The 12,068-nt window shown below is 35.3% G+C and overlaps 1 protein-coding gene across 1 annotated transcript in view; it reads right to left on the reverse strand.

The window, feature by feature from the left end:
- Positions 1-12,068, reverse strand: part of RPGRIP1L (RPGRIP1 like) — a 98,998-nt gene that overhangs the window by 26,746 nt on the left and 60,184 nt on the right. The window contains exons 20-22 of the mRNA XM_059999156.1: positions 10,871-10,972; positions 10,274-10,436; positions 9,163-9,236 (exon numbers count right to left, since the gene is read on the reverse strand). Of these exons, the coding sequence (XP_059855139.1) occupies positions 9,163-9,236; positions 10,274-10,436; positions 10,871-10,972 (339 nt within the window). The remainder of the gene's footprint in view (positions 1-9,162; positions 9,237-10,273; positions 10,437-10,870; positions 10,973-12,068) is intronic.

Consider the following 12,068-nt stretch of genomic DNA (forward strand, 5'->3'; position numbering starts at 1 on the left):
GGGCCCTGGCATTTAGAAATGTTTCCTAGGTGGTTCTAATATGCAGCCATGGTGAGAAGTACTGCCTTTCCCTAAAGCTGTGGTTCTCAAATTTTAGCACACCCCAGAATGACCTGAAAGGCTTGACAAGACACAGGTTTCCAGGCTCCAGTCTCAGAGCTTCTGATTCCTTAGGTCTAGTGTGGGGCCCAAGAATTTGCATCTGTCACAAATTCTCAGGAGATGCTGATGCTGCTGGTCTGAGGACCACACTTTGAGAACCACTGCTCTAAACCAGAAAAGATTCACCCTTTATTTGTTGGCCCTTTCTATTTATAGAAAAGCTTCTACAATTCATATTAAACTGTTCTTTAGTTATTATTTAACATTTTAGTACAGAATGAGCTAACGAATTATTTCCTTTTTAGAAGCAATCTATATTCATCACTAAAAATAATCCGACAATATAAATCCTAAAAAGTAAAATATAGAAGTTCCTTGTTTCCACCCATTCTTTAGCTCAGGGCTTGGCAAATTTTTTTCTGTAAGGGCTAGACAGCAAATATTTTTCACATTCCAGGCTATATGGTCTCTGTTGCAAGCACTCAACTCTGCTCTCGTACAGTGAAGTGGCCACAGACAATATGTAAATGATGAGTGTGCTGTGCTCCAATAAAACTTTATTTATAAAAATAGGTAGAGGGCTGGATTTGGCACGTGGGCCATAGTTTGCTGACCCTTGCCCTGACCCATGTCCCAGAGATACTCATTGCTAACAGTATTTGGATTACATACTTCCAGACATTTTCTTTGCTTACATAAACCTAAATGTTATATCTGTATGCTCATATAAAAATACATATGTATGGATCCAGCAATCCCAATCCTGGGCATATACCCAGAGAAAACCATAATTCAAAAAGACACATGCACCCCAGTGTTCATTGCAGCACTATTTACAATAGCCAGGTCACGGAAGCAACCTAAATGCCCATCGACAGATGAATGAATAAAGAAGTTGTGGTACATATATACCATGGAATATTACTCAGCCATAAAAAGGAACGAAATTGAGTCATTTGTTGAGACGTGGATGGATCTAGAGACTGTCATACAGAGTGAAGTGAGTCAGAAAGAGAAAAACAAATATTGTATATTAACACATGTATGTGGAACCTAGAAAAATGGTACAGATGAACTGGTTTGCAGGGCAGAAGTTGAGACACAGATGTAGAGAACAAACGTATGGACACCAAGGGGGGAAAACTGCGGTGGGGTGGGGATGGTGGTGTGCTGAATTGGGCGATTGGGATTGACATGTATACACTGATGTGTATAAAACTGATGACTAATAAGAACCTGCAGTATAAACAAACAAACAAAAAAAACAACTAATACTAAACTTTCTTTGGGTTATTTGTATGGAAATATGTTAACATAAATGTTTCAGACATTACATGAAATTTCTAAAACTCTTATATGTTCTGGTATAATGTTATAAGTCATAATTCTAGTTATTACTTTAGAATGTATATCTCAGAAATAACTAAATTTCCTTGTCAATTGCATTATCATGAACTTTCATCAAATTTTTAACTGTGGTCATTTTTAAGTCTTTTGTCATTTACAGACAGTTCTGGGTGTACTCTGTTGCTTTTGCAAAAATGTTCCTATAAAAGGGTTTCATCTTCAAGGAATTCATGGCAAAGACTCTGACAAGTACAGGTTTCTGGTAACTGACTATACTGCTGAACTGAATGAATAAGCATTTCCAGAACTCTAATGGAAAACTGATGAATTCATAGAAGTGCTAACAAAAGATCAAGATGAAAAAAAAATTAATTACATGGGACTGAGTGAACTGATGAGGATGATTATAATTTTTGTGACTTTCTGTTTGAATAAAAAAATATATATATCCCACAAGGACTCAGAGGCAAAAAATATACAAATCAATTATCACTGCAAAGTAAAGGAGCTGTTACAGTGGAGGATTCCTGGACTGAATGTCACTATTATGACACAGTATGAGTGTGTTTCATGTTTGGTAATTGCAATCATTGTTGCTTTTGTTGTGGTCATCCATTTACAATGCTTGGCGTCAGTTTATTTATCTCTTGTAAAAATAAAACACAGTGTGTGTGTGTGAAAAAAAAATACATATGTATGTATGTACAAATATACTACGTATGAACAAATATACCTTTTTGTTTGCTTCTTTTTAAGTGGAATCATCAGTGAGGTATTTCTTATTCATAAATTTGACATGAAGTATGATATGAGGAAACAGTAATTTCTACACATTTTGTGTAAAAATGTTCTGTACAAAAGCACTTAATCTGGAAATGTCTGTATTAGCAAAAACTGATAGAAACCAAAGGGTCCACCAAAAGGTGCTTATTTAAATAAATATGGTACAGCTATACAATGTAATATTATGCATATGCAAAAAAAGAAATAGAGTATACTGCTATGGAAAGATGTCCGTGGTGTATTAGTAAGAGATAATTAAGTTACAAAATATAAAAAATAGTTTTAAAGGCAATCAATATCAGGAGAGTAATCCAGCATTTCTGGTCATCTAGCTTAAGCTTCCATATGTAAAACAGTGGGAGGGGCTTACTCTACCCACTGATAGGATATCATCTTTGATTCTGAAGTGATTTAACAACGTGTAATACATGAGTGCTAAAAGTGGTGAGCATTTTGCTTTTCAAAGCTTTAAAACATATTTTGCTGGACATCATTACTGCGATCACCTGGGAATGCCAGCTCATGTAGTTCAAGAGAACCTGGCATCTGGGTGGAACTGAATTTCAGTCCGATTGAATATGGCAGCTTTTACAAAACTGCTATTAGTAGGAATGGAGAAAGATGTAAATGTGCATTGCACAAAAAAGATCATTACTCTTTAGCCTGTGATCTCCCATTCTCACCTGTGGGCACACTTTAAGAAATCTGTGAGTTGAAGGCAATATATTTAGTTGTAAAAATTGAGAGCTGCATTGCTTAAATGGTAAAATTAGTAATAATGTGAAAGAAGGATTGATAATTCTTTTTTTTTTAATGCTATGGCAGATGCAAACTTTCGGTTTTGATGTCTATTTTGAGGACCTAAAACAAGGCTTTTAATCAATGTATTATACATCAAATTGATACTGTTAACTTCTGATTATTCAAATTAATAAAATATTCATAGAGAAATGTCCAAAGTTTTACATTTCTCAGACTCCCCACCCCCAGTAATTATCATGCCTAGAAGCTTTTTAGTAAAAGCAGCAGTCATCAGGCTGACGGAACCTGACAGGCCAGCAAGGCCCAATTACACTGGTGCTCTGTGGCACTTTGATGTCCTGGAAACGAAGAGAGATAGGGGCAAATTGGGTGGCACATTATGTTAATGACTTGATTTAATCCAGCCACTAAACTTTGTGTAGTCTGTTAAAAAAGATGCTAACATTAATTATGCCACCTTGGAAAGGAAAGGAGGGGACAAGCATTTCATTCTGACAAAGTGAAGCTCATAAATGTTGTAAATGAAATGAAACAAAATGAAGTAATCTATGATTAATTATACATCACAGACATGAAGAAAAGAGGAAGAACCAAGTAATATGTCTGAGTCCTGGGAAATCTGTTAGATTCCTTTTAAGGATCAACATTTCTAAAAAATAACTATGAGCTGTCAGATTCTGTAACATGAAAAAAAGAAACTGAATAATCTTAAATTGCTTACACAGTGTAGTAGATAATTGAAATTCATAGGGTAATTGGCATAAATGATGTTTATCTAGGACACTACTCTCACTCTCAATTTTGTGACATTATAGCTATAGGTAAAGGCAATTTAAAAAATTTCTACAAAGTGGAGGTAACCACAGAGTGGGGTTATTTAATTACTTTTTAACTAGTCCCTGTGCCTCTAATCTATTCTTTACTTTATTGATAGCAGGATCTTTTAAAATGTGATTCAAGAGTGCAAGCTCCACAAGAGCAAGAGACTTATTTCTCTTATTCACTGCTAAATTCCCAGTCCCTAGAATAAGGCTCGGGACAGACAATGCTCACTACCTGTTTAACGAATGACTGATCTTCTTCCTCCTCCCTTAAAAATCCTCATTGGCCGCTCGTAGAACTTCAGGATAGACTTCAACCTCCTCAGATAACACACAGAAGCCTCAATGCTCTGGACATGACTATCTTTTCAGCATATTCTCCTGGGGATCCCCATGTGTGCCATAGGCTTGGCCCATCCTAAAACCGCTCTGATTCTCAGAACAAGCCATGCTCCACATTCTCTCAAATTCTTATGCTTTTGTTTCTTTGGCCTATAATGTCCCCTCCTCTGCTTCCACTAATTCTTAATCATCTTCAAGTCTTGGCTCAAGCTTCACTGACTCTAGGAAGCCATCCTTGATGAGGGTCCCTCATGCTGAGTTAGGCACCCCTCCTGAAGGCTCCCACAGCAGCTGTGCATTCCATTCTCCTAGCGCTGACCACTGCATTGTAATTGTGTTTGCCCTAGATTGTGAATTTTTTGAGGCTAGGGATTGTTTCTTGTATGATACACAGTAGATGCTAATGAATAAAGAATTGCTGTGAGAACTATAAGGAGATATTACATAGCATGTGCTTAGCACATATTAGACACTCAGTAGTGTCTTCCCTTCCAAAGAAAGCTATGTATTCCTGTCCTGAGATTTCTACCTGAAGCAGTTCTTAAAGAGGAGACAAAAGAAGAAACTAATGAGCCACAAGTATTTTTGTGCTTAAAAGTTACTATCAACAATCAGATAAAACGACATCCTGTGTCTCCTGGTATCATGCACTGAAAAGGACACAGCATTGCTCCTGTAGTATTCCTACCAAAACGAATAACCTGAATCACACAAATCCAAATTGAAGGACATTTTACAATATAAATGGCCTGCATTCCTAAAAAATGTCAATGTTATGAAAGACCAACTCAATGGAAGGCTGAGGAACCATTATGCATTAAAGGAGGCTACAGAGGAATGAAAACTAAATGCAATGTGTGATCTGGATTTGATCCTGGACCAGATTAATAACATGCTATAAAGGATAATACTGGGACAACTGGCAAAATTTTAATAAGAACTGTAGATTACAGTATTATTATTCTGAAGTATTTAGGGGTAAAGGGGCATGACCTCTGCAACTATCAAATGATTCATTACAACTATGTATGTAAGAATGTGTGTTTATGATGTATACATACTGCATATAAGCATATATAGGAGAGAGAAGAGAAATGATTAAAAAAAGAGTATGAACAAATGTTAACAACTGATGAATCTGAGTGAAACGTATTCAGGGGTTCTTTGTACTGCTTATGGAATCTGTAAAGAAAAAGGTTCCATGACTCATATCAAACGATTTGCAGAAGTAGCACACAGAAAAACTGGTACAATCACTAGAAAATGCTGTATTTCAACATTATGATGATCTCTTATTTTGTTTCTGTGCTTACAGATTATACTATTTTACTGTATTTGTTATATAATTTAACAAAACCAAATTTCACCTATGAACATAAGATTCTGGTCATTACCTTCTACTAAAAGTAGAATTTTTAAAACCACATGGGAGCTGATTAATGGCTACCAAGGCACAAAGCATTGCTTAAAATAGCCACTTGCTTTAAACGATATTCACACTTCTGAGACAGCACCTAAAACCATTATAGGAAATCACATTTTGGAATGGTAGTGAAGGCTGTATTAGGCTGTAGCAAAGTAACACAAATTACTTTTCTGGAAGTAATAAGGAAAAAACCCAGTTTACTACAAAGGAAAAATATATGTGTACATTAGAATTAATTGAATATTTTAGAGGAACAGCTCTTTCACTAAACTTCTTGGTTAAATCAAATTTCTTTACTCTTAGTTAAGAGCACTGTATAACTGCACTGAGATGCTAGCAATGTTGTCAATATATACATGATTCTGTTGAAAGTCTGATATAGGACTTCTCAACCTCAGCACTATTGACATTTTAGGCCAGATAGTTCTTTGTCGTGGGTCCTATGCTTTGCTGCACGTTTAGCAGCAGCCCTGACTTCTAACCACTAGATGCCAGTAGTAGTCCCTCCCAGTGTGACAACCAAAAATGCCTCCAGACGTTGCCAAAACGTCCCTTGGGTGGCAAAACTGCCCCCAGTTGAAAATCACTGGTCTAAGATGACATAATTTAGATAGCATTTCTCCATACTTTGAAAGTTACTCTTAGATGATGAATACAATGTTTAGAAAATAAAATTAACTGTTGCAATGTCTCCCTAGTGTCTCTTGGATAAAATCCAAAACATTTAGTCTTCACCATTGTAACTGAAGTCTTCTATCCCTTTCTACAGAAAGGCTTCTCCAGTTAGTGTATTCTTGACTTCTGAAACATAATGTGCATCCCTGCCTGCAGTGAAAATGCACATGATTTTCTCCCTGCTGCCATATATCCACATCTTTGAGTTGTCACAGTTAAAGCAGGACACTCCTTTCTACTGTGTGACTGGCCACAGCTAAATGGGTCAAAGGAGCACAACTGATAACGATGGACCCAATCCAGAGGCTAGACGTGGCTCATCAGATCCTTCTCCTTGGGGCTGGGTGTTCTGTGTGGCTATCTTTGGGCAGTAAGCAAGTGAAGCAGAAAAAGTCAGCTTAAAATGAGAAAAAGCAGACACGAAACTATGAGAAAGGGTGGGTGAGCCAGCTTGTGGGCATAACCTTAATGAAGTCTATTGAAAAATCACTCCAAATTTCTCCTTCCTCTGAACTTCCTTAATTAGTGGCATGATTGTCAGCAAGTCACCTTATTTCAAAATCTCAGTTTACTCATTTGGAAAATGAGGAGGATAGGTCCCAAACAGCTTTATTCTTTAGCTCAAATATCTGACTATTAATCATTGGTACTGTCTCCTGACATTGTTTTATATTGTAATTTAACTGCTGAATTACTACTTGACTTTTTCATGAAAACATCTTCCCAATGAATGTAATGTTTCCTGAGGGCAGGGCCGGAACACTATATCTACCTCCTTATGGAACAGTGATCACAAACTGCAGATGGTGAATCCCTGGGAATCGCTGAGTTATAACAAGAGAGATGAGTGCTGTTTGTAGATTGGCTAGATAAATATACCCCTTGGTACTAGTCCTGTAGACCCTAGGACTGATTCAGTATCTCATATTGTTATGTTCAAAAGGCTAAACAATATAGCCTTTCAAAAATCGTGATGAAAGTAAGCAGAGTCTTGCAGAACTATTGAGAAAGAAATGTGAACCATGTGAGAGAGATATCTGAATCAAGCTTGCAGGCTTACTACTCTTGATGTAATGAATGGAGTATTCTTAATAAAATGATGTGATGGTTAAATTTATATGCAACTTGTTTGGGCCACGAGGTACCCAGACATTTGGTCAAACATTATTCTGGGTAAGTCTGTGAAGGTGTCTCTGGATGAGATTAACATTTGAATTGGCAGACTGAGTAAAGCCGATTATACTCTCTAATGTGGATGGGGCCTCATCCAATTAATTGAAGACCTGAATAGAACAAAAAGGCTGAGTAATAGGGAACTCTTCCTGCCCGGCTGCCTTGAGCTGGGACATTGGTCTTTTCTTGCCCTTGAACAGAACTGAAACATCTACTCTTTGTAGGTCTCCTGCCTGCCTGCTTTAGGACAGGAACTCACACCATGGGCTCTCCTAGTTCTGAGGTCTTCCAACTCAGACTGGAACTAAGCCATTGACTTCCTTGGGTCTCCAGCTTGTAGACTGCAGATCTTGGGACTCCATATTCTCCATAATCACGAGAGACAATTCCTTTTAGTAACTTTCTTTCTCTCTCTATATAAATTTATCTTATTGGTTCTGTTTCTTTGGAAAACTGACTAATACAAATGGCTAGACAGCTAAATTCCACACAAGAGGCTCATTTTCCCATTGATTCCCATTATCAAAAATTTCCAGTAGAGGGTAGAGAATTTCTATTCACTGAAATAATTTGATTTATTTTGATAAAATAATTTAACAATTTCAGATTTGACAAAGCAAACGAATTAAACTGAATTGAACCAAATGCTATAATTAAGTCTTCAGGCAACCATATGCAAGATTCCTTTTTTAATTTATCACTTTTGAGCAATAATGATTCCATATATCAGTACACTATATGTTAGATGATGTTATTATAATAATTATATAATAATAATTATAATGAAACTTTGGACAGATGAGTTGTTCTGTTTATATTTATAATCATCTGTTTGTATTTGTCAATCATGGAAACAACGGATTTCTCTATTTTACGGAGGCATCTGTGACAACTGAAATGTTCTGTTTTATGGGTTTGTTCTGCAGAGAGACTAAGCTAAGAATGTGAGATTTTAAGAGTTGAAATAAGTATTGCAATTCTTAAAAATAAAGTAGAAATTCTAAAGAAAAGGAATACAATTAATCATTTCAGGAAAATTAATGTAGATGAATAGAAAAAGCTAGCACTTTACTTACATTTACTTTATAAAACCTTTTTCTCCCCTTACAATGAGAAATGCTCTGGTAAGTGGGACACTTCCTATGTAAATTAAAGTATAATTTTCTTCTCAAAATTTCAATTTACATACTACTTTTCAGCAATGTGCTACAAAACAAGCTAAGTATACCTATATGAAATTAATTACCTTCTAAGGGTTTAATTTTTTGGCAGAATGAAATAACTTTAATAGCTTATCAGTGACATATTTAGATAACTTACACATGTGAATAGCCTATGAATTCACATGTGTAAGTTATTAGAGTTTTAAATGCAATCTCACATTTTGAATTCTTTAAAGTTCAGATTTGATTTAATACATCTTTGTATAATGGTTCTGAAAAGGAGTCAGAGAAGTCAGCTGGTTTTAGCAAGTAACTATTGAAGCTACTGATGTTAGGTACTCTTAAACATGTAAGCAAAAATAACACTTACATGTTACGGTCTGTTACATAATGAAAGTGTAAATAAAATTTTCCCGTACTAGATGATTACTTGGATAAGATTATGATAACACATTAAAATTTTTCCAGAAATATTCTGCCTTAAGATTTTCATATATGAAGACTGATAAACTATGAATGAAAAGCAGCTTTATTTCAGAACATTTCTGGTTGATATCAGGTTACTGACCTGTTTGATGGTCTCGGCGGTAGGACCTGGAATAATACACTCATCACTGTCAGAAGCTGATCTGTCTTCTTCATCTGTTAAAAAATAAATTTTTTTTGGTTTAAATCTGTTAAACCAACTATATTTGCACCTTGTGACATGGAGAGAAATAAGCATACATTACAAGGATAACCTTAAAAGAACAATATGGTAATCATGTCTGGATTTTTTTAGCAGTAAAGATATTTATATTACATTTTAGAAAAGAGAAAAAAATGACTGAAAAATTCCAGGTTTAGTTTTAGCAGAAACAAAGGAAGTAAGAATTTAGCTTGCTCTAGTACGAAATTAAAAAAATTATTTTTAAGAGAAGAACATGGTAATAATGTCTAACAGCCTAACCAATACTACTGTGTCAAAATCAAGTTATTCCTACTATTTAAAAACATTTTTAAAGGTTTTACAGCTTTATTGCAGTAAACTGACATATAATAAACCACACAAATTTAAAGTACAAAGTCTGTATTTACATTCTGAAACTATATATTTTGACAAATATATAATTCTGTGAAACCACCACCACAATTAAGACAGTGAACATATCTATCACCCCCCAAAATTTCCTCATGCCCCCTTGTAATCTCTTTCCTTCTGCACCTTTCTATTCCCGTTTGTCCTTCCCTAGGCAACCACTTAAATGCTTTCTGTCACAACAGATTAATCTGTTTGCCTTTTCTAGATGTTTATATAAATTAAATCATGATGCAAGTTGTCTTTTATTGGTCTGAGTTCTTAGTTTTAATTTAAAAAGTCAAATCCTCTAGAATAACCCAGATAACAGTACTGAACCCAAAGAGGCTATAAAGTCACTTAAAATATAAACTGGGAACATGGTCAGCCACAATACTTGCATTCTGTTGTGGTGCTCCAAGTTGAAATAAGAAGATATGCAACAATTCCACCTGACCACAGCTGACCAGACTGACCTATATATCCCATCATTTCTGTCAAGAAACAGCTATCAGGAAGTACAGTCACTATTAAATGAAGATGTTCTATGAGGCATGCACGCTCTAACAGATTAAATAAAACAGAGTTAAGGAAATAATGTTAATTTAAAAAAGAAAGTCACCTTCTGGTTCCAGTTCTTCAGTTATTTCTGTTTCATCTTCAGAAGAAGTCAAAGTTCGTTCTGCAAGCTGACCCTCAGAGAGTAAAGACACATCATCATCTCTTCCTTGTTGTACTTTCTCTGTATTCTCTTTTACCTTATCTACACTGCTTTCCTGAGAAACCTGAAGAAATAAAAGCACGTTGATATATTATTGCTTAGATCACATTTATCGCATTCTTGCTGAAGCACTTGAATGATAATTAAGCACGTAAATATGCACTACATGCACTATATATATGAGTCATTAGAAAATAATCACTTAAGCTGTATAAATGAAAATATGCAGATAAATTAAAATATGATTATAAACTAAGAATAAAAAAGCATTAATCTCAAAATGAATTTTACATTATACTTTAATTCACATATGTATTTACTACCTACTAATGTCTGCTTAATTGTAACTGTTATACTTGTGATATTTTTGACATTTCTATTCCAAGGAAGTCATATATAAAAATAGGATCAATGATATGATTTCTTGATCCATGTCAATGCAAAGACAAAGTCTTAAAAAAACAAACCTTTCAAAATAATTTTAATACAAACACATACCTCAGGAATATGTGAAACAGTTGGCATATTAATTTCTATTTCTGGTGTATGTTCCACTTCTGGTGAAATTTCCTTCATATCTTCAGGAGAAGTACAGGTCTCCTTACATTAATGTGAAAACATGCATGTATGTTACTTTGTATTTATTATTAAATCCCCAATCATGATAAGACTTTTTCACACACATATACACACACACACACACACACATGCACATGCACACGCACACTTAGGATTTACTCTCTTAATAATTTTCATATATAAAATATAGTAGTGTTAATTATACTTATCATGTTGGACATGACATCCCTAGTACTTATTTATCTTATAACTGGAAGTTTGTACCTTTTGACCACCTTCATCCAATTGTCCCTCCCCTATCCCATGCTTCTGGTAGCCAGAAATCTGATCTCTTTTTCTATGAATTTGTTTGGTTTTGAAGTATAATTGACTTACAACACTATGTTAGTTCCTGTTACATAACACAGTGATTCTCTATTTCTTTACATTTCAAAATGATCACTATGATAAGTCTAGTTATGATATGTCACCATACAAAGATACTACACAGTTACTGACTATATTCCTCACATTGTACATTTCATACCTGTGGCCCATTTATTTTACAACTGGAAGTTTGTATCTCCTTTCGTCTTTCATCTATTTGTTTCTTCCCCCCTACCCCTCTCTCCTCTGGCAACCACATTTGTTCTTTCTATCTGTAACTCTGTTTGTTTTGTTATGTTTGTTCATTTGCTTGTTTGTTTTTTGGATAAGATCTCTTTACTTAGATACAGATTGAGAAGAGAAGAGGTCTAGGTCTGAAGTTTGACTGCTGAGGTACTTCAACATTTAGAGTTATGGTCCAGGAGAATGAGAAGAATAACTGGCTAAATTGGAGGAAAACTAGGAAGGCATGGTATCCCAGAGGCCAAGAGTAAAAGGAGCAAGTATTCCATTGTGTCAAAGGTTACTGGGAGATTAAGATGGAGACTGAGAATCGGCCACTGTGAAAAGTGGCAAAGTGAAAGTCACTGTGACCTTAGCAAGAGTGGCTTTAAGGAGGAAAAGTTTTACTAGTGTGAGCAAGGAACAGTATGAGGAAAAGAAGATGGAATTAAGACAACTTTTTGAAGAGTTTTGTTCTGTTTTGCTTTATGGTAAATGGGGGCAGAGGATTCGGGCAGTATCTGGAGAG

Source organism: Delphinus delphis, chromosome 20, assembly GCF_949987515.2.
Source record: "Delphinus delphis chromosome 20, mDelDel1.2, whole genome shotgun sequence".
In the NCBI taxonomy this organism is placed as follows: domain Eukaryota; kingdom Metazoa; phylum Chordata; class Mammalia; order Artiodactyla; family Delphinidae; genus Delphinus; species Delphinus delphis.